General features: G+C 45.6%; 1 protein-coding gene across 1 annotated transcript in view; it reads right to left on the minus strand.

Moving 5' to 3' along the window:
- Positions 1 to 209: 209 nt before the first annotated feature.
- Positions 210 to 23,916, minus strand: part of grin2aa (glutamate receptor, ionotropic, N-methyl D-aspartate 2A, a) — a gene marked incomplete at both ends in the record, with an annotated part of 147,222 nt that continues 123,515 nt past the window's right edge. Inside the window, 8 exons of the mRNA XM_080009562.1 lie at positions 210 to 2,171; positions 5,081 to 5,319; positions 8,915 to 9,012; positions 9,272 to 9,361; positions 12,366 to 12,526; positions 20,656 to 20,885; positions 21,196 to 21,321; positions 22,272 to 22,425. Of these exons, the coding sequence (XP_079865688.1) occupies positions 210 to 2,171; positions 5,081 to 5,319; positions 8,915 to 9,012; positions 9,272 to 9,361; positions 12,366 to 12,526; positions 20,656 to 20,885; positions 21,196 to 21,321; positions 22,272 to 22,425 (3,060 nt within the window). The remainder of the gene's footprint in view (positions 2,172 to 5,080; positions 5,320 to 8,914; positions 9,013 to 9,271; positions 9,362 to 12,365; positions 12,527 to 20,655; positions 20,886 to 21,195; positions 21,322 to 22,271; positions 22,426 to 23,916) is intronic.

Below are 23,916 nucleotides of genomic sequence, written 5' to 3' on the forward strand. Positions count from 1 at the left end.
TAGACGGTGCGAGTCCTTTCGGATTAAGTTGTCAAAAGAGAGAATGAAAAGAAAAAGTCGTGTGGCTATGGCATCCCTAAGTGAATAAGATAGTTGATAAATTATAATACAAACCCAGAGAAGAGTAAGTAGTAGGAGGAAAAAACACATCATTTTTTTTGTAAATATATACATATATATATATATATATATATATATATATATCTCGACTAAACATCTGACTCCAGACTGGGGATTTTCTTATAGACCCGTCTATTGCTGAACTGGGCTGAGTTTAGGACGCCGCGCGTTGCTGGGTAAGCGCCAGTCTTATTGGCAGAATAAGGCATCACATGCTCCGCACTGTACATGTCATTGGCTATCCGCCCATCTCGTGAGCAGTATGAAGTGGTGGACTTGACAGAGGAGCGGAGATTGTTCGCATCATTGCGTGCTTTGATCGGGGCCACTCCCAGGGCTGCCGCCGGCGAGGCCACGGCCAGCTGCTTGTAAATGTCTGAGGAGCTGCGGCCGTGGAGCAGCCTGCTGCCGGTGTTGTCCCTCAACGAGTGGCTGAGGAAAGGGTTGTCCGAGCCGTGGTCCGGGTACAGGGACTTGCTCCTCTTGCTCTCCTCCAGGTTATGGTTAAACAGCATGGATTTGGAACCGGTGCCAAACAGTCTGCCGGAGTAGGGGCGCATGCCAAACAGGTTGGCGTAGGGCGAGTCCGATGCTGAGTCCAAGAGGCGGTCCTTCTCTTTGAGGCTCACGCTGCGCGCCGGCCTGCTCAGGTCCGTGTCCCTGGGCTTTTCCAACATGATGTTGTCGAAGGAGTGCTGGCGGCTCAGCCTCAGACGGTTTCTTTTCTGGACGTGCGGCCCATCCGTCTGTGGCCAGTACAGCCCGAACATCTCATCAGGTTGCTGCTGCTGTTGATGGTGCATGCTGGGATTAGCCAAGGCGTCCGCGAGGAGCTGGTCCTCGCTGATGTCATAGAGGTTGGCTGTGTGGAGGCATGCTTCGCAGCGGTTGTAAGGGGAACGCGTAGCAGAGGCCGAGGTGGAGGCAGCAGGGGTGTAGGTGACTGCTCCGGGGTAACCGGAGGTCACTTTGGACAAGCAGGCGCGGCAATGCGTCTGTTTATAGCGATCATTTGACTCGTGAGGCGACAGGGAAAGGTTTTTCTCTTTCAGGTTGTAGTGTTTGGAGTAGGCCGTGTCTGGGAGAAGATCAGAGTCTGTGTGGTGCAGAGGGGAGGAGTTAAGGTGTATGATTGGCTGGTCACACTTCCTGTAGTTATCGTTGTGGTCAGAGTAGATCTCGGGGTAGTCCAAATCATCCGCGGCCAGGCCCCGGCTCTCGCGGTAGTGAATGGGGTCCGAATGCAAGCTCAGCTCCCGGTCAGAGTCGATGGTGTAGATTTTCTCTCCTCCTACTCCTCCTCCTCTCCCAGTCTGGTTGGCTCCACCGGTGACCTGTTTAGTCTTTAAGTAGGACAGCTCCACCTCGCTGCAGTCCCTGGGGTATTTTGACGTCATCGATCTTTTTTTTAAGTTGTCCTTGGACTTCAGGTGCTTGTTGTTATCTGGGTCCTTGTATGAGGCCGCCCGGCTGGAGCAGTCCGAGATGTCGGAGTGGGCCGCCTCCTCGGGGAGATAACGTTGCGTCTTCATCGACATTCGCGGGTCCGGCATGAGCATGTCAGGCATGGGTGGGGCTCCCGGCGGCCCCGAGCGCAGCGTGTCCACCGACTTCTTCCACAGCGTTCGGGGTGGCTTGGCGTTGGTCTGGGTTGTGTCGGCGCTCACGGCCACCTCCACGGTGTTGGGATTGGCGTCATTGAGGGTAAGAGGATGCTGGCCCCCTTGGAAGATGTAGTTGTTGAGGTGGTCCTTGTGGCGGTTGGACAGATACGACTGCAAGTCCCCAGCGTCGCCGTAGATCATGTCTTTGGGCGCGTAGCTGCGGTTATCAGCGTAGATGAAATTGCCTTTCTCTGCCATCATGTCCATGATCATGGGACCAGCGGAGTGCATGAACTCCCGCTTGGGCGAGTTCATGCGCGAGCCGGACATGTTGGTCATCTGCTTGGCCGACTTGATGAGCTTCAGCATGTTGGCCTGGGGACTGAAGTCCAGGTCCGTCTTTTTCTTCATGTCGATGTGGACACCGTGGATGCAACTCCAGATGCCCTGGATGGAAAAGGGGGAAAAACAATAAAGACAGATGAGAAGATGTGATATGGAAGGACTAAAGGATGGTGCAGAAAGGATGAGAAACTAACTGATTACTTATCCGAAGCTCTAGTCGTGCCAAGCTGATATGCGCTCCGTACTTGAAACCAATAGAGTTTTATTGAATTTTAACGACTTAGTAGTGACTCAGCAAATCAGATTAAAAGGAACCAACCTAGGTTTTTATTTTTTCTTTGTTATCATCTTCATCCATTAGAATATTAAATGCACAATTAAGCCCATGGTAAATTAAGCTTTATTCCAAAGAGCTTTGGGTAAAGTTTTTATTTTTGCTTGCTTTTTTCCCAGCATACAAACAAATTAGATATAAACTGTGCCCTTCCGTGGAGAAAATGGAAACGTATGCCCCGGGAGAGAGACACAATATACCGTCAGGATCCTTTGCTTTAATTAGATTGTGTTGTAAAATGTCAATAAGCGAGAAAAAACAAAAATAAACTTGCCATTTACCTTTTTTTCCACATTCAATCAGAATTACACCACTGCAGCCACACACACACAAATACACACACACACACACACTTTTCCATTTGTTTGTCTCTATATCTCCAGATATCTCTCTTTTTAAACTACCAGATTATTTCGTTTTGACTCCTATTGAATTTACTTTAAGAACAAACATCACCAGAATGCTATTTTACTTATTAACTCGAAATTTTGTTTTATTTAATTCCTCCCAAATCACAAAAAAAAAAAGCCCCATGAATCAACATCTCGATTCCACCGTTTCAGAATTTCAGAGTTTTATACAAATTCCTGAGATGGTTAAGAATTCAACCATTGAACTGTACCTTCTAAGCTCCGCTTGGCATGCGAAAAAATAGCTACTCGGAGGCGGTCCCACGCGCTGATGATTTTGTAATTAGCTACCTCTGAGTAAATCAGATGCTAATTTCATGCAGATTCTGAGCTCAAATTGTGTGCATGTAATGTTGGTAAACCTGGCCCTCGGTAAGAAGAAGCGATAGTAAACGGGAGAGATGCGAGTTTCCATCGTGGAAGAAGTGACGGTGAGAAAATAGAGAAAATATATTTAAAGCCCTGTATAAGCATGAATTGCAAATACAATCTTGAATTCCTGCATAATGAGGTCTAATTTCAATAATAAAATAATTGAATTTTCCAAAAAGTTCCATAGGTCAAAAATAGGCAATATATGTCCACCATAAATACACAATACACCAGAGTACAATAGCTAGTGATGCACGTCTGGGGAATGATTTGTTCGTATCAAACACATTTTTTAATTACTTGAGAGTCTGGAGCCACTGGAGTGAATCTCACAAACTGAAATGAGCTACTGACGACTAAATTAAAGTTCAAGTAAAAATGGCATAATTTGGCACTGTTCTTATTGAATGCGACTGATTTACATTTACATCTTCTAAGAATTCCATTCACCACTCAGGGCCGAACGGTCTCTCCTGACTCATTTGACGTAAGTCATAAGTGACTCGTCAAGAACCGAATCTGAAAAAAAACAAAACGAGTCAAACCTTTCCAAAGTATGTTTTTGTTGCTTTTCTTTGCCGTCGTTCGCTCTGCTCGAGTGAAGCTCACCGCCGGAGAGACTGTGTAGCAGCACTGCAGTGCATTTAAGCATGCACACCCATGTCTCCCACTGCCACAAAACAAGCAGATAGAATGCTGATCTCCCCACAGGACGGAGGAGACGAGGGAATGGATTGATTTGGGGGAAGGGAGCCGCTGCGAAGGTAGCTTCACCGAACCCCCAAAAAACACCAAAAAAAAACAACCCACAAATATAGATCTGTTTTTGTTGATATTTATGCTGCATCCCCGCTTCCTTTCTCTCGATCTCTCTCTGCATCTCTGCAGTCTCCCTCCTTCTTACCTTTACTTCCCCTTCCACTCCCCTCCCTCCCTCCCCTGCAACCTAAATCTATCTGGCTCTGGACGAGCTTCATGTAGCTCTATCTATGACCGCGCACGTTGGTATTGTGTGTGTGTGTGTGTGTGTGTGTGTGTGTGTGTGTGTCTGTGTGTGTGTGTGCCTGTGTGTGTGTCTGGTGTGTGTGTGTGTGTGTGTGTGTGTGTGTTTGTGTGCGTGTGAGTGTGCATGGGCGTGTGTGCATGCCCGTGGCTGTCCGCATAAAGAACACAGCATGCTCACGTGCACTCTCTCTCTACATGCGCAAGGTCTGTGCGCGTAACAGCACGGGTCCGGCTACCAGTACAGTACATCAACACCCAATGCACCAAACACCTGACAAACACACACGCACGCACGCACACACACACACACACACACACACACACACACACACATCTGAACCACTTACAGTTCATAAAAACAGCGTAAATAGGACATTTGGATTATGAGGACTAATTTAGTGTCCTCTTGACACAAGGACACAAGGTCCTCATGTGGACACTATTATATAGGTCCTCATAAGGACACTAGTATGAGGAAGTCACATTCAATAGGAATTATGCCAAATACCTAAACTTTCGACATTCGTTTGGTCCTCAGTAATTATTTTCAGTTTGTCAAAGATTCACTCACGCACCGAATCTTTTTCCGGAGTGACTCCTGACTGCCGAGTCATTTAAAAAAAATGTAATTAAATTAAATCAATTAAATTAAATTAAATTCAATGAAAGATCTGTTTGCGAGGAACAAATCGTTTGCGACTCATGCATCACTAACTACTCGTAGACCTAGAACTACAGTTCTACGTTTTTAGTGCTTAACAGGATCGCGGTGTGCCGTGGGAAAGAGAAAGGCCTCCCCACCAGATCGAAAAAAAAAGCTTCCACTGAAATACTCCATTCTAAAGTAATCCATTCATCATAATTCAGCCATCACTCTCTCGCGTGCTCACCCTGCTGATGGAGAAGAGCAGGCCGGGCTGGCCCGTGCACACCCCGGTGAAGCAGTAGCGCAGCCTCCAGTAGAACAGGTGCTCGGACACGAAGGTGATGAGGGACAGGCCCATGGCGGTGGCCAGCATGTAGAAGACGCCCGCCATGTTGTCCACGTCCAGCTGGCTCGACATTACCTCGTTCTTCTCGTTGTGGCAGATCCCCGTCAGCCACTGCGCCTCCAGCTCCTCCATCTCACCTTTGGGTGGGGGGGGAGGGAGGGAGGGAGGGAGGAGAAGGGGGTTAAGGCGGCTATCTAGTCATGGTACAGATGGAGGGCTTTTGCTGTGGTTGGGACCCGTCAGCCACTGGGGTGAACCTCGATCTCGTGGGATAATGAGAAGAAAGGAAGAAAGAAAGAAAGAAGGAAAGAAAGAAAGAACAAAGGAATCAGCCTCCCCCTTTGTCATTTCTCTTCCAACCACTGATTTGAGAGAAAGAGAGAATTTACAATTGTTTTCAACCTCTCTCGTTCCACCTGCTTGACAGAAAGAAAGAAAGAAAGAAAGAAAGAAAGAAAGAAAGAAAGAAAGAAAGACAACGCTGCCCCCCCCCCTCTCTCTCTCCTCCCCCTCACTCCCCCTGCCTGGGTGACATTTGGTGTGCGACTAATCCAATCTAATTTGTGTCGTTCAGCGCCGGCGACATGGAGCCGCTGGCGGGCAAAGACAAACGTCCCAGTTCTGTCCGGCAGGACGTCTGAGCTACACTGAGGTGAGGCGCCATTAACCCTTAGAGCCCGACCTTATCTGATCCTATCTAGAGGATGAAGGAGGGAAGGCCGGTAGATCCTTTCACGTCGAGAACGTCAGGCTTTCCGCTGTGTGCACAATACGTGAGCTCCTGGGTTGCTGGAAAAAGGACCGAAAAGGGCCGTTCTGTATCATGGCGTTCAAGGGGGAAGGTTTTTGAAAGATTTTAAGATTTGTTTTTTGTGCCCTTGCATAGCAGCTAGGTGCGCATGCTGATGCCGTTCTGAAAACACCCCAAGTTCTTCACGCTTTCGTGGATCGTAAGGTTCGGAGAAGGTGTTGCAATGGTGGACATAAGCAATATAAGTCGGTTTCATAAACTTTATGATTGTGCACCTGACCTGTCGATTTGGTTACAAAAAAATCCATGTTTGATGCTTTATTTAGTTGGCACTTTTGGAACAACAGCCATTTGATGTATTTGCATGATGTATGTCCTCTTCTCTGAATTGTTTTCGTTATTGGTGGTGGGGTCCGCCACGGTAGCCGTGGTAGCTAGTTGTGATCAGTCAACCGTCAACATGGATGAACATATCCCTACCACCACAAGTGACCAAGAAAAAAACACAACGAAATGAAGATCACTTGTTTCCAATGGAATTTGGGGACTTCCCAGTGTAATCCACCCAACAAGAAGGATCTGATGGATTGCCATTTTAAATGTGTTTGTTATGAAAACACACGTAATTAAATGAATGCCACTCCTGAGTCCATCAGTAGTGGAAAAAATCAAATGCAAACTCAATTACGGGGCTGCAAGTGCTGTCCGGGAACCGCGCTAGGACGTCTCTTGGCACCAAGCGGTCTCCATTTTGAATTAGGAGCTGGGGACAGACCCATCCCCCTGAGACCGAGGGTCTCAGTGCGTCGAGAGACCGTACGGAAAGAGGAACGGATTGGATTTGAAATTGAAAAGGGTGGAAAATGCAAAAGCGGGCCTGCAGAATTCAGAATTGGTTCGCTGAATTCACATCCGTGAATTCGGGTCCACGGTTCAGAACCGCTTACTCAATCTGGCTGGTCAGTCATTCGGTTGCCCCCCTCATCCCTCGCTCTCTCTCTCTCTCCACCTCATCTCCTCTGTTTCTCTGGTGTGTACGTGGAGGCCGTCCGCCACCCACCCACGACCCGGGTCCGTCTGATCAAGTATCTGCCAGGACGCCGTGTCGCTGCCATCGATCACCAACTACCCTCCTCTCTCTCTCTCTCTCTCTCTCTTTATGCCACCCCCCCCCTCTCTCTATTTCCTCTTTCTTTCACTTCCCTTCGCCTTTTCCATTCACGCTAACTCTGGCTCTTGTGTTTGTGTCTTGGATAATTTCTAAACGTCTCCCACACACACATTATATATAGTAGGTATATATATAGTAGGTGATTTATCGAAAAAAACTGCAATTTAAAGACGCCCTCATGATGCGGGTGTGTATTTTGGTATTTGGTCCTTTTAAACCTTTTACACCACACACACACACGAGCGCACGCACGCACGCACACACACACGCACGCACGCACGCACGCACGCACGCACGCACACACACACACACACACACACACAGGTATGGGTAGTTTATGGAGTTATCGAGAAGAATCGTAAAAAATCACTTATTAACTGATTGCAAATCCTTAAAACCGCATTATTTGGACGTTCAGATTATACGTTAAGGTGAGGCTAAGGTAAGCTTAAGGTAAGACTCAGGTAAGACTACGGTAAGACTAAGGTAAGACTCAGGTAAGACTACGGTAAGGCTAAGGTAAGGCTAAGGTAAGACTAAGGTAAGGCTAAAGGTAAGTCTTAAGTCAGGCTAAGGCAAGGCTAAGGTAAGACTAAGGTAAGACTCAGGTAAGACTGCGGTAAGGCTAAGGTAAGGCTAAAGGTAAGGCTAAGGTAAGACTAAGGTAAGACTCAGGTAAGACTGCGGTAAGGCTAAGGTAAGGCTAAAGGTAAGGTTAAGGTAAGGCTAAGGTAAGGCTAAGGTAAGGCTAAGGTAAGGCTCAGGTAAGGCTAAGGTAAGGCTAAGTTAAGGCTAAGGTAAGACTCAGGTAAGACTCAGGTAAGACTCAGGTAAGACTACGGTAAGGCTCAGTTAAGACCAAGGTAAGGCTAAGGTAAAGCTCAGGTAAGGCTGAGTTAAGGCTAAGGTAAGGCTAAAGATAATGCTAAGGTAAGGCTAAGGTAAGGCTAAGGTAAGGCTCAGGTAAGGCTGAGGTAAGACTAAGGTAAGGCAAAAAAACAAATATAGATGCTCCTTTTCCCCCCCCTTTTTCCCTCCCCTTCCTTTTGTTGTACTGGCTCAGAAGCTCAGCTTCATTAGCTCTGAATAATAATAGCCGACGGCCATAAATAGTATCTCTCTCTCTCTCTCTCTCTCTCTCGCCCTTCACAAAAAAAAAACCCTTTTCAAAAGAAACAATAACTATCCAAAATAACGGACAGTGACACGGACGTTCATTTAATCAACCCGCGGTGCACTTATTGCGAGTGGCTCGACTAAATGCTTAGGGATGGAAAATGCAAATGACTCAATCGCTAAAAGCCGACTCTCTCCCTCCCTCCCTCCCTCCCTCCCTCCCTCCCTCTCTCCCTCCCGCTCCCTCTCCCTCCTTCCCTCCCTCTCTCCCTCGCTCTCCCTCTCTCTCCGCTCCGTGTCAATGTTGCTCGCCCGAAAAATTCTTTCCACACCAGAAAATTGTTTATGTAAGAACTTCAGAGGCTACTGTTATAAAGGAATTTAGTGACTAAGATACTGCATAGCTCACGTCAACACACACACGCATACACACACACACACTGCAACACACACACACACACACACACACACACACACACACACACACACACACACAGAATATATTATAATTACTTACACGCTGTGTGTGAAGAGTAACATCAAAGGACTATTTATACTTCCTTTGTGCTAGGGGCAGACAACAACACGACTCCGCTCTGGTATGTAGGTCTGCTGGTGCATGTGTGTGTGTGCGTGCGCGTGTGTGTGTGTGTGTGTGTGTGTGTGTGTGTGTGTGTGTGTGTGCGGCACTCACCGTCTCCGATGATGGCCAGGATGGCCAGGTCGACCTGTCGCTTCCAGTAGGAGCCTTTCTGCAGGGCAATGCCGTAGCCCGTGGTGGCGAAGATGTACCTGAAAATATGCATGGGCGCCCACACACACACACACACACACACACACACACACACACACACACACACACACACACACACACACAAAACCAATTACGAGAACAAATCCATTGAAATGTGCTGAGAAGTATTATTTATAATCGGACACCCCTCCTCCCGAAGAGAAACAGATTAAGGGGAAGTTGATAGAAGGGTGGATGGATGGAGGGATAGCGGAAGAAGAGAGATAACGGGGTTTAAACGTTTCCCGAAGGGATTACCCGCTGCCGATGGTCACCAGCTTGCAGCCCTCATCGCGGCCCGCCATGTAGTTGAGCACGGCGGCGTCGTAGATGAAGGCGTCCAGTTTGCTGCCGGTGGGGGGGGGGGGGGGCAAAGTGGGAGAAAGAGAGAGAGAGAGAGAGAGAGAGAGAGAGAGAGAGAGGAGTTGGGAGAGCACCGCGAAAAATAACAGGGCGCTCCAAAAAATACTTAAAATATATATATATATATATATATAAACTGTATATCAATATAAAAAATGTATATAATACAAAATTGATTTAACAATATAGAAGATCTAATAAAAAAATAAAACAATATAAACAAGAATATAAAATTATATAAATAAATGATTTAACAATATAAAAAATTAAAAAACAACATCAATGAATAATAATAATAATAACAATAATAATTGAACAATATAAAAATATCTAATTAACAATATAAACAACTTTTTCCGAAAACACACAAAAAAATGATAAAACAATATACAAATGAGGCACAATAAGAAATATAAGGAAATATACATTTAATATAAAAAAAATATTATTTAACAATATAAAACATAAAAAGATATAAAAACAGTATAAAAATAATAAAACAACACTTACACACACACACGTACGCACGCACGCACGCACGCACGCACGCACGCACGCACGCACACACACACACACACACACACACACACACACACACACACACACACACACACACACACACACACACACACACACACACACACACACCACTGCCTGGTATTTAGTGAATGTCAGATGCAGCCCTGGAACGCCGGCTCCCAGCCGAAAGTTTAGCTGTGTAATTAGCTTCACCCTGGGATGGAGCTCTGTCCAAACACACTGCTGTGCGTGCGTGCAAGCTTGTGTGTGTGTTTGGAGTGTGTGTGGTGTGTATAGCACTCTAAAAAGTAACTTTACTATGATAGTATTATTCAGTCATGTTTTAGTCATTTTATAAAACTATATATTTTGGTTGGTCGGATGCTGATTGTCTCTCTCTACCTCTTTCTGTCTGTCTCTCCCTCACAGTTTCTCTGTCCCTCTATCCCTTTGTCCGTCTGCCTCTCCCTCTCTCTGTCTGTGTCTCGCTCTCAGTCTCTCTGTCTGTTTCTCTCTCCCTCTCTCTGTCTGTCTCTCCCTCTCAGTCGCTGTCTGTGTCTCACTATCCCTCTGTCTGTCCGTCCGTCCATCTCTCTGTCCGTCTCCCTCGCTCTCTCGTCTGAGCCCCTCACTCCCTCTGTCTCTCTGTCTCTCTCTGTCTGTCTCTCTCTCTGTCTCTCTACCCCTCTGTCCGTCTGTCTCTCTCTCTCTCTCTCTCAGTCTCTCTGTCTGTCTCTCTCTCAGCTTGTCTGTCAGGGAGCCTCCAGGCATGCAGCTCCGCTTGTACCAGGGCCTGGTGACAGGATGTGCGTGTTAAGCCGCTGTGGCTTTATGTGCGATCGTGGCTAATCCCAGGCATCACGCTTCACTAATACCGACGAATAGAATCATCAATGAGGGAATTACACTGTACACACAGACACACACTCCCACAATGTGTGTGTGTGTGTGTGTGTGTCTGTGTGTGTGTCTGTGTGTGTCTGTCTGTGTGTATTTGACCTTATTCTGTGCCCGTTCTCTTTAAACGTGCATTTCAATTTTTGTGTGTCTCACAATACCGTACAATTTCATATGAATGCTAATGCTAGTAATACATCATGTCGGAATAAACGTTTTCCCGATTAGAATTTCAAAAGAAAAGTTTAAAATATATATAAAAGAAAAGATTAAAAAAAATACATATATTTCATAATTAAAGAAATTGGACATCATTTACTTATGTTTTTATATATGTATGCATATATATATAAATATATATGCATATGTTCTTATGTATATATAACGATCCAATAAAATAAGTCCTGATTTCTATTAAAGCAACACTATGTAACTTGTTTACCTTAAAATAACAGCTTCAAAACCGTTTTGTTGGTACACTGACTTGTAATATGGAAAATGGAACCTCTTTCACCCCACCCCGACGCCTGTTCTTGCACTATGTTACTTTGGTGTTCGGGTACGAACCCGTGTTAAAATGTGACACTACGTCCCATCCTTGATGTGTGGCTCCAGCAATTACCATTTTTTTGCCTGGTTAAAAAAAAGAAAAAAAGAAACGATAAAACTGGTCAAAATGTCCGGTTAATAACTCTCATACAAAACGTTGCCGCTCCACCTCCCCGACGGCACGAATGAGACCGGCCAGCGGTGCGCCAGGCCCTCACTTTCACCACGCCATGCGGTTTGTTTCACTCTCTGACTCGCGCGTGCGAGCCGATCTGCCAGGCCGAGCACATCTGGTACCTGCACCAGTAGCAGGGGACCGACCCCCGCGGCTCCGGGTGTCCGTTTGCGTTTGTAACGTAGACTGTAAATGAAACGTGACCGATAAGGTTCAAATTTTCCGCTAAAATAAATTATTTTCGGGAACCGGACCGAGTTTTGACAGTGGTCTAAATGGGAAATTGCGCTCTGCAACTGTAGGGGGGCCAAATCCCAAATACCAAAAGTTACGTAGTGCTGCTTTAAAAAAAAAAAAGTAATGTGACTTGGATCGCTTCCTGGAACCAGCGGCTAATCACAGCAGCTGTCTCATCAACCCTCCCCTTCACTCCCTTTTCATCTCCATCCCCCTCTCTCCCTTTTATTTCTCCTCTTCCTCTCCGTCGGCCCCTTCCCATCTCATTTGCTCTTTGTGGTCATCGGGTTCATCCTTTAATTCTTCCCCTTCTTCTTTCTACTCCTCGATTTCTCCTCTTTCCCTCTTCCCATCGGTCCATCTTCTCTTGTCACCTCCTTCTTTTCTAGACTCTGCCCTCCATCCGTCTTCCTCCCTTCCTTCCTTCTTTCAACTTACAATCAACCTTTTTGTCTTCCCATTTTTTACTCTCAACCCTTTCATCATTCATCCACCGGGCTTCACTCCTTATTTTTCTTTCTTTCTTTCTTTCACCTCACAATCAGCCCTCCCATCTTCCACTTTCTACCCTCCTAACCCCGCCCCCACCCCCACGCACACGCACACCCCTACCCCGTTTTGAGGCTGACGAGGGCGTCCTGGACCCCGGTCTGGTGGTACTTGACCATGTACTGGTGCATGTCGGGGTAGTTCTTGCGGATGTTCCTCTCCGTGGAGCCGTTGGGCACCGTCCCGAAGCGGAACGGCGGCGAGTAGGCATACGGGTTCTGGAACTGCAGGGGGGCGGGAGGGAGGGAGGGAGGGGGAGGGAATAAGGAGAGAATGAAGAAAAAAAAGAGTGAGAGAGAAGAGAGAGAGAGGGGGCGGGGGAGAGAGGGAGAGGCAGTGAACGGAGGAAAACGTTGTCTGTCGGTGTGTATGTGTGGGAGGGAGAGAGAGAGAGAGAGAGAGAGAGAGAGAGAGAGAGAGAGAGAGAGAGAGAGAGAGAGAATGTGTGTGAAGCCGACTTTGGATTGGTCGAAAGGTATTTTTCCAAATCAATCAGGATGGGTGTGTTACCTGGCAATGGACGCCTTGCATGGGCCGTCTCTTTTTTTCATGTTTGAATGTAATGCTTTAATTATAATTATTATAATTATTAAAAAAAATAATTATTATAAAAATGACATTTTATATTTTTTTTCATGTTTTGGGTTTTGATCGTGAGGCACAGAAATTGCACTGCTATCACCTCTGATGGTGTGTTTCATAACAGTGAAACCAGCCCATGTGGCACCAAAGCAAGCTAAAACAAAAGCATCGAAAATAAACAGGGAAACGATCGATCGCTTTTTTTTTTGTTGTCTTTTTTTTTTTTATCTCGGTGGATGTTGCGGAGAGACGTCTGTAGGAGACATCACGCTGCAAAATGTTTCTGCCAAGAAATAACTTCAGGCTGTATCAATGTCGATACGCAGCATCGTAAGGCAAATGAGCTTCCTAAATGCGCTTGGCTGGACAACGCGGAGGTTTGTGAACACGGAAAGTGCGTGTCAAGTCAAAGCTCCACCAGCCTGGAATTCATATTCATATTGGAGCGTGGCGGCTTTTTAACAAGGCGCATCGACTCATTTAGTTTCATTATCATTCAAATGCACTGATTCAAATGGATTTCTCACTGCCCAGAGTCCAAATTAAATGAAATTTATTTCTTTGTTATTACATTTATTATTAACGTTTCCTTTTAATTAAAAACATTGCAATTAAGGAGTGAGAATACATTGAAAACTAAGATTGTGCGATCTATCTGATGTTGGGGAAAAATGCCCCCTACTTTAACCAAAATCCACCTAAACTTAACCAGAAATGTGGTTTCCAGTCTGAAGTTCATCCTTGTCAGAGCTGGTGAACGAAAAATGAAAAAACGGCAAAAACAAACAAACAAAGGAGAAAAAACAACAGATGAAAAACAAACAAAGAAAACACAAACATGTAACTCAACACTGTAACTTAGGGTGATGCCGTTGGTACATTCAACACAAAAAATGTTTTTGGTTTTTTTTTTTCCACTCATCACCCAGAGAACTAGATGGAGGTTACAATGACTAACCTGACAAGTTGGCTGTGGAACACAAACACACGCGCACACGCACACACGCACACACACACACACACACACACACACAAAACCACACACACACTCACACACATACGGGCGTTAACGCACATCCATGCGCACACACACAAACACACACAGATACAGTATATAAACAGATGAAAACAGTGTGAGAAGTAGAGTCGACTCTGTGTCGCCAGAAACCATGGATTCCTATGTTATGGGTCCCACAGCTACGTTATGAGGACCTCTTCCAGAAGCAGCAGGCGTTAAGGGAAGGACTGCAGTTGTTTTTTTGAATGTCTGAAAAATGTAAATGAAAGTCATTTTTACCCATATGTGTAATTGTACATAAAAGGCTTTTTAAATTGTTCTTTTTTTTTTTTTTTTTTCTTTTTAATACGATCCCAACCCTGTGGCAACCAGCCAAAGGGAGTCCTCTTGTTGGTGACGCTTGACCTCGCTTCCTTCCATCCCTCACTCTCTTTCCTTGTCTCTGTATCTCCTCTTCCTACTCTTCATTCTCTCCCTCTTGGCAAACAGGCTGCCTATCGCCACGGTAACAATCTACCACCGCTCGGCCCTGAGCGTGTCAAAGAGGCGGGCCTTATCTACTCAACCCCCCTTCTTCACGCACTCTTGTCTGTGCACGAGTGTGTCCATGGTAATACTTTGGAGATATGATGCACTAAACAACATTGGTGAGTATGCACTATGTAATTGGCCTGGGTTTGTGAGGACATTGGGGGTCCTCACAAGTATGGAATAACTATATTGTTACTCCCCTGTGAGGACCCCCCCCTCTCCAGTCCTCATTGATCCAGTACCAGCAGTTGAGTAATCTGTTATCTATCTATATTTGCAGAACAAATAAATGTCTCTATAAGGATCAATATAATAATAATAAAAATAATAATTTAAAAATAATGTATCATTTATTTGTTTTTCTATTTACCCGAGTGGTCAATTAAACACACAGCGGCAATTTGTGAGTATGCGTCTGTGTGTGTGCGTGCGTGTACAATGTACAGACACATAAACAGACAGTGCACAGAGACGGAATGTACATGTGTGGGACGTGCACGAGAGGGAGTGAGAGTCGCTGTTTGTTTATCTTCGTGTTGTTTACGCATGTGTGTCCCCCCCCCCCCCCCCAACATCACATCACCAGCAAACAAGTGCCATGTTTGTTTGCTTGCAATCGTTTGAATTGTTTACATTGTCAGCCAGCTAGGTTCATGTGCATGTGCGTGTGCGTGTGTGTATGTGTGTGTGTGTGTGTGTGTGTGTTTGTTTGTGTGTGTGTGTGTGTGTGTGTGTGGGTGGGTGGGTGTGGCCGCCAACACACACACACGTGCATGTCCTTAACATACCCTATGTAGTATATAGAATATATGTATATATATAATATGGAGTATATGTAATATGGGACCAAAATGGTGCCATGCCCTTTGCAAGACCAGCTGGGAAAACCTGGGTGCGAATGGCTAACCCTGCATCTGCTGCTGGTGCTGCTCCACCATGAAGGGAAATGTATTTTTCTTCATCTATACAAATCAGTCAGTTTGGCGTGGAAACAGCCATACTTGTAAAAGCGTGACAAACAGACGAGGCAAGCTACGTATATTGAGCTCTCCAGAGTCTTCAACGTCTATACAAATGATCTGTTTCAACGGAAATGGACAAGCTAAGCTCGCCTTTATTGGTAACTGCACACACCACAAGCATACATGTACTGTAGCGACGGCGGCCGACACATACACGCGCAATTAATGGAAGCCGTGAAATGTGTTCTCCCCAATCCCATCAAGGCTCGTCCTCCATCCTGGGAGAAGGCCAGCTTACAGCGCCTGGGGACCAACTTCAGTGTCCATCGCTGGTCGGACCATGTTCTTAGTGGGGTTACCAATGGTATTTGGAGGAAACCCCATGTGGGCACAGGGAGAACATGCAAACTCCACACAGAAAGGCCCCTCATCGGGAGATAACACAGCGGAGCGCGGTGCCAAAAGCACCCCAGGCGGGAATCCAACCCAGGACCTTCTTGCTGGGAGGCAACAGTGTAATGCACCATTGCACACCACATATTTTAATACTGATTAAAATGAAGGGTTTAGCGGCCAATCCTCAAGTGGAGCCTATCTATCTATCTATCTATCTATCTATCTATCTATCTATCTATCTATCTATCTATCTATCTATCTATCTATCAGTCTATCTGCTCATTCTCTTCCTCTTCAGCTGTCTCCCTCTGTACATTATTATGTCTTGTTCTCCCCGTCCTTTTCTCTCTATCACACTATATCTCCCTATTATGCAAGAACACGGGCGGCCCTGTTGTGTGCGTTTCACGTGTGTGTGTGTGTGTGTGTGTGTGTGTGTGTGTGTGTGTGTGTGTGTGTGTGTGTGTGTGTGTGTGTTGGAGTTGTTTCTAGGGGGAAGTGGAACATTCCAGTCCGCCTGGCCATCTGCTCACCTTTCATGACGCTTTAGTCATTGCTTTTGCTCATCACTCAAAAACAAGTATCTCTAATTTCAAAGCTTTGGATATTTGGCAATAACTACATGTGCAACGCCAAAGTCGGGACCTCGAGGTGACAAAGAAGATATCAGAGGTTCGTGGGTTTAACCGACTTTTTCGACAGTTTGATCTGCTGTAGAAAAAGAGAGAAGAACGTGAGAAGAATAGACGTGTATGACCATTCTGATACTAACTAATTCTATCTCGAGAGGAGAGTGGTAGTGGTAGTGTCGTCTTAGTAGTAATATAGTGATAGTGGTGGAAAAGTGACAATAGTAGAATAGTGGAAGTAGTAGTTCAGTGGTTGTAGTACTAATGGTAGTAATAATAGTTTTGTGATGGGTTAGGGAATAAGTGATAAGGAGTCGTAGTAATGAAAGTAGTAGTCTAATGGTGATAATAGCTTAGGTGTAGTAGCATATGGTATAATAGGAGTAATAGTATAGTGGCAGTAGTACAGTGGTAATAGTAGTAATGGCAGAGGATGTAATAGAAGTATAGTAGTGGTAGAAGTATAGTGGTAGTAGTAGTATGGTGCTAATACTAGTGTAGAGGTAATAGTAGTAATGTTAGTTAATGTGTTGTGGTAGTAGTAGAAGTTGAACAGTGATAGAAGTTTTGTGGTAGTAGTAGCATAGTGGTAGAAATAATGGTGGGGGAGCAAAGTTGTAATGGAAGCGTAATGGTGAAAAAAATATAGTTGAAGTAGGAGGATAGTGGTAGTAGTAGGATAGTGTCATGAGGGGTATAGTAATAGTAGTGGAAGCATAGTGTTCATATTAGTAAAGTGGTGGAAGAAACATATAGTGGTAGTAGTAGAGTTGTAGAAGAAGTAAAGTGGTAGTAGTAGGATAGTAGCCGGAAGGGTATAGTGGTAGTAGTGATATAGTTGTAGTAGAAGCATAGTGGTAGTAGTAGTAAAGTGGTAAAAGAAGTATAGTGGCAGTGGTAGGATAGTGGTAGTAGTAGGAGAGTGGCTTGAGGAGTATAGTGGTAGTAGTGGTATAGTAGTGTAGTAGTAGTAGAATAGTGGTAGTAGTAGGATAGTGGCATGAGGAGTACAGTAGTAGTAGTAAAGTGGCATAAGTAGAGTGGTAGTAGTATGATAGTGGTAGTAGTAGGAGAGTGGCACAAGGAGTATAGTCGTAGTAGGGGTATAGTAGTAGTAGTAGTAAAAGCATAGTGATAGTAGAAGTAAAGTGGCAGTAGAAGTATAGTGGTTGTAGTAAGACAGTGGCAGGATGAGTAGAGTGATAGTAGTGGTTTAGTAGTAGTAGAAACATAGTGGTAGTAGTAGTAGTAAGTGGTAGTAGCAATGGTAGTAGCAGCAGTAACAGTGTGCTGTTGCAGTTGCAGAATTTCTATGAACCCATTGAGATACATACGCTTCTCTGTTGTTCAATTGCATTTTACACCCAATACAATGCATTTGCAATGCAGGTCTAAAGGTAAACAAATCAGCTAAAACTTTAATAAGAATCATCATATCATATCAAAATGATACATAATCCATCATTATAATAATCCCTCATTCCCGTCCTGCTGAGCCATGTCTCCATTGTTTCTGTGCTCTTCCGCAGCTGCTGCAGTTTATCGTGAAGCCAGATCGCCACCAGTGGCCGTTTACCCTTCCTCTCTGGTTGATCTCTGGCGTGACCCCCCATGTCTCCACTCATATCCCTCCCTCCCTCCCTCCCTCCCTCCCTCCCTCCCTCCTTCTTCCTCCATCCGATCCTCGATTTGCCCGGCGCTGCCCGCCTGTCAACCTGGGCCATATCCCCCTGCGCCGCTCGCTGTCCTGTCCTGTCTCGTACCATCGTCTCCGCCTGTGCTTGTCTCACACGATCTCTCTGTTGCGGAAAGAAAGGAGGGAGCGGGGGAGGGAGAGGGGGTGGGGCGGGGGGCTTTCTTCCTCCATCTGTCTCCTCTCGTCTTCTGTCAAAACCCATGGCTCCTCCCACACCTACTGCCTATTATTAGCAAAATGAGACCTACAGTAGGTGCAAGAAGACCCTTCCTTATGCCTGCCCATGGTGCCAGATTAACAGTCCTCTATCACTATTATTGGCATTGTGTGTTTGGGCTTGTGTACGTGTGTGTGTGTGTGTGTGTGCGCACACAGATCGGCCTGCTCAACACACACCATCCACAGTCAGTGTACACCATATACTGGACAGTCGTTCATCTGTGCCCCACAGGGCGGGGGGGGGGGGGGGGGGGGGGGCGCAGAGAGAGCGTTGGTGGAGGTGGAGGTGAAAGCTCCAGCGCTCGTCTCCATCGTGACGCCCGTGTCCACTGTCCACCGAGGGGAGACCGACCGCTGTGGGCATGAGGTTCAATTCCACTCTCTTTCTTAGTCGCGTGGGTTAGAACGAACAGAAGTAACACAACTCAAAAGCAGCCGGGCAGCTGGGAGAGAGAGCATGGGTTAGAATGGACATGGGCAACGGAGAGAGAGAGAGAGAGAGCGAGAGAGAGAGAGAAAGACCAAGAGAACAAAACAATGAAGGAGGAGACAGACAGAGGATAGATAGATAGATAGATAGATAGATAGATAGATAGATAGATAGATTGATAGATAGATAGATTGATAGATAGATAGATAGATAGATACATTTTATTCGACTGATTCGGCTACATCGATACACGGACCCCGGGTCGATCTAAAATGTACCATTAACCGGTCGATGGCCCGCTTCTAAAGTTACGAATGAGTTGACTGAAGCTTTGCTGCTAATTCTACTTAAGTATGAACTAAGCTGAAGAAGACTCACTGATCTGACGTTACAGGTCATGTCACTTTCAAATGAAAGCATTTTTTGTTTTGTTTTGTTTGGAGACAACGGGGCGGACAGTGGAGCGGAGACTGCTCCCTCTCCCTTAAGCCATCCGCCGCCCTGATCCGAGGCGGAGCGGCACAGTCCCTTGGTTGGGTTCAAAACGATCGTTTCACACAAGTATAAAACCGGGGGAAACGAAATCATTTGAAATCTTTCTCTGAACCCCCCCGTTCAGCCTGAACCCGGCGCCGCGTCTCAACGTGCCGTTCAGAGCGACTGATTATGATATGACAACGGTCTAGAGGGCGGGAGAAGCCGTAGCGTTGTAATCGCACACGCGAAAATTGTGAACCGCCCGCAGTGAAACACATTATAACGCACAATTAACAATACTCCAAGGCATCCAGGGTTATTACAATATTATTATCACATATTGCTACCGTAATATCAGATTCAAAATATATTAGTTCGATATATGAATTAGTAATTATTATATCTAAATGACATGAAGTAACAAAAATAATTGGGATTCCCTGGTCTTTTCCCGAAATATATCTATTTAAAGGTGAGAAATGGCACTTTTATATAGTTGGCTTATTTTAATTTATAATGTAAAATGAATGTCTACATTAAACAAACGTAAAGAACTGTATCAGATTGCATCGCATCGCATCGAATCTTCCTTGAATCGTATCGTAGCCCATGCATCTAGGGGGATCGTCTTATAGTGGCGAGAGGCACGCCCCTAATAGATAGATAGGCAGATAGACAGATGGACAGATAGGCAGATAGACAGAAAGACAGATAGAAAGATTCATTAAGGCATGCAGATGCAGAATGGTATGGAGTCACTGACATCCAGAAAGGGCCATGCTGCCTTCATGCGCTCCCAGGGAACGTTTCGGAAAAGCCCGTAAACAGTTTCAATGGGAGACCTGTGACACGGCAGCATAGCACAGATTCCCAATGTGCATTTTTCCGATGGGGAAACGGCGGTTTCCCCGTTCATCCCCGAGGGGGCATGAGTGCAGCATAAGACGGCAAACAACGGAGGGGTGGCATGATCAATGGCAGGGATTTCTATTTATCGGACAAATTGCTATCGCCAAAAATATATAAATTCACGATAAAACAACATTTTCATATTGCTAATCCTTAATCGGACGGGAGAGCATTCTACTGAGCTTATTAAACAGTTGCTAACTCTTGGCAAAGTGGCTGAAAATCTAGGTGTCATACCGATTCTACGAGTCTGGGGCGGCGTTTCTGAATCAGGAAGTCAGGCTGGTTGTGTTAAAGTACATAAAGGACGTAAGACGAAGAGAAGGCATGGACTGACAAGAGAGCGAGTGTGAACTGCTGTTTATGGTGGATTTTCACACCGGAACCAACCTACTGTAAATTCACCGCGATCGCCATTGTGCGAGACAAATGTCCGACGGCCAAAGTGGCAAGGAAAAGCTAACCGGCCGACCGTACATCAAACGTGCTTATCAGAGGCATTACCTTGTTGTCGGACAGGCCGGTGACCTGGTCGACAAACTCCTCCTGGATCATGAAGGCGGCCAGGTTGGCAGTGTAGGAGGCCAGGAAGATGACAGCGAAGAAGGCCCACACCGACACGATGAACTTACTGGTGGTACCCTTGGGGTTCTGCACTGGCACAGAGTTGTTAAACACCAGGCCCCACAGGAGCCAGACGGCCTTGCCCATGGTGAAGGATGGGCCATGGGGGTCTGCGGGGGTGGGATGGGGTGGTAGCGGTTAGTAGAGGAGAGGACTGTCGCCATTAATTTTGAGGTATCTGCGAAGACGTACGACGAAAAGTCTATTCGAGTGAAGTGATCATTTCCCACAGCACTGGCAGGCTCTGTCAAATAATAGTCTGGAATTTTTAATACAGCAGAAAATGGCAACCCTGATGAATTGCCTCGGCGTCATTCATTTTGTATCCGCTTCAGAGAAAAAAACCCGTTGGAAGTCCTGACGTCTGTGGAAATCTGCAAAGTGGGTGTCATTGTGTCATTGAGCGTGCATGTTCCTTACCTCGGCCCTGTGCCAGGTTTCTGTTGAAGCCCAGAGGACTGATGTACTCAAACATGAAGACGGCCATGGCCGTCACCAGAAGCAGCATCACAAACATCATCACCCACACGGAAGCACTGAACGGTTCTGACGGGGCGGAAAGGGAGGAAGAAAGAGAGGGAAAGACGTAAAGGACGAGGAGAAAGAAGGAAAGGACAGAAAGTCTTTAAACATCCCAGGTCCCTGTCTCATTCACAGATAGTCTCTCCACAATGAGCAAATACAACCAAGCAACCGAACAAACAAACAAGCCACGTATAAGCAGACGGCTGGGTGTCACATGAACACACACACACACACACACACACACACACACACACACACACACACACACACACACACACACACACACACACACACACACACACTCAGTTAGGCTGCCTGTGTGTGTGTGTGTGTGTGTGTGTGTGTGTGTGTGTGTGTGTGTGTGTGTGTGTGACAGTGTGAGTAGGCGTATCTGGAAGCCCTGATGTCAGCAGTCCTGTCCTCCCTCCTGGCTCCCAGAACCGCTGCAAAGATTAAACTCTGCTTTAATGTATGGGAGAGCATCGCTGGGTCCGGGCCATCAAGACCGTGGGTGTGTGTGCGCGTGTGTGTGGGCGTGTGTGTTGGCAGCCGGCCATTGTGGGGCTTTCCCTGCTAAGGTCTTATAATTGCCACTCTCACTGTAATAACAATATGCCACACATATGTCATTGTGTCTGACGTGCATGTGAGGATGTGACTTTTCCCCGCGTGGCTCCAATCTTGTGAGTCACTTTTGACGCTACGCATATATGTGTTTGTACTTTGTTTGTGTTTGTGTGTGAGTGTCAGATTAGGGCTTGCGGTGGTCATTCAGGTTTAAATTCTGCTGCTAATTCCCTCAGCAGTAGAAGAAGCAGGCTTCAGCTGTAGACTCTCGCACACACACACACGCACACACACACACACGCACGCACACACACACACAAACACAGACACACACACACACAATCTCTCCTTTCTTTATCCTCGACACAAACCCATAAAAACAACAACAAAACGTCGACAGTTACCAAGGAAGGCTGACGGGGAGACGGTGCCATTGCTACGGGACACCATGACGCTGATTCCGGTTTCCACGAACGGGACGGAGAAATCGATGACCTCAGAACGCTCCTCATTGATCGTCAGAGACCCGACGGCCATGACAGCTTTCTTATAGACCACCTGGAGGAAGGGGGTAGGTAAGGGTTAATTAGGGTCGTTTTTTTCCCACAGAGGGCAAATGATTGCAGTCGCTGATCAAAATCAGCGACTAATAATAATATGATAATAACAATAATTTACATAATAATAATAATCGACAAATACGATCGTTCCTGGATCATGCAGTGTGGACATAAATGAAAGGGGCAGTTCCTCCAAAGGTTATTAGAGCTTCCTGCAATGCGAAAAACGCCTTCTGTGACACATTATACTTTTTCTAGGTTTTGTGAAACACGGCACGAGTTCCAATTTTCCGAGTTTGCATTCAACACAGCACTGGCTCAGGGTTTACTGTCTTTGCCATTGGCACTCAACCTTTTCCAGCTCAGGAGCCACATTACCAACAAATTTTTACTACTACTAATACTACTAAGAGCAACATTTCTGAAACGCCCCTTTGCTTCATCAAACCATCATGCATTTTAATAGAAGGCTAATAGTAATATGTTAATAAGGAATGAAAAGCTTGATGTATACACTTATTATTAACCCTTATTAATACTGCCATGTTTTTATTAAGAGCTTCTTGCTAAGATTGTACTGTCACAGATGTTCTCATCACACTGCAGTCACATGGATTATGAAGCTACATAGAGAAAGTGACGAGCCGCCTCGACCGTACATGTCTGCTGCTGATGCCGTTTTTTGCGCTGCAGCGGTAGATGCCGTGTTCTCTGGAATATCAAACTTAAATTAAGTTAAATGGCTAAAATAAAAACCCTGGATTGATATAAAAGTTGTTTTTCTATGTATTATTTGCATGGAGGCTGTTGTAGTGCGTGTAGCGTGGAAGCCGATGGAGAATTTGGACACGGTGGTCTTGCGTTGCAAAGTTGGTCCGGCGATAAGTTGCGGCTCCAGGTTATTACTTTATTAAACACAAATAATTAATAATAAAATTACCAGTGGAAACCAGGTGATCAGCCATTGATCACTCAGGTAATAATATGAGGACAAGGGAACAGATCTCGTTAGATGCTCTCTCTCAAAGCCGTCATAGGTTGATGTGTCTAATGGGAAATTCAGTTTGGAATGCTGCCGACAATTTATTGAAATACTCTATTAACCCTCGTGTGGTGTTCATGTTTTTGTTACTCAGCCAATGTTCTCGGGTCTGGTCGACCCACCGCATTATTGCGTTTTTAAATCAAAACAGCCATAGCAATTTGTGTAAAAATACTTAATAGATGTTAACTTTATCTCAACTACAAGCAATATAGACTATATGGTTAATATTTGCCATTTTCCCCTGTTTGACCATATTCATCAAAAAAAGTGCGATCCATTATTTGTGATAATGTGATTTTAAAAAGAAAATAAATTCTAATCAATATACGGGTGGAACTGCACGGTGGCACAGTGCATGGCCTTCTCCACAGAGTAAGGATAAGCCTCGATGGGAAAAATGCGGAAATTTCACGGCCTCCATTGCATGTGTGTGTGTGTGTGTGT

This window comes from Zeus faber (genome assembly GCF_960531495.2).
Source record: "Zeus faber genome assembly, chromosome: 11".
Classification (NCBI taxonomy): domain Eukaryota; kingdom Metazoa; phylum Chordata; class Actinopteri; order Zeiformes; family Zeidae; genus Zeus; species Zeus faber.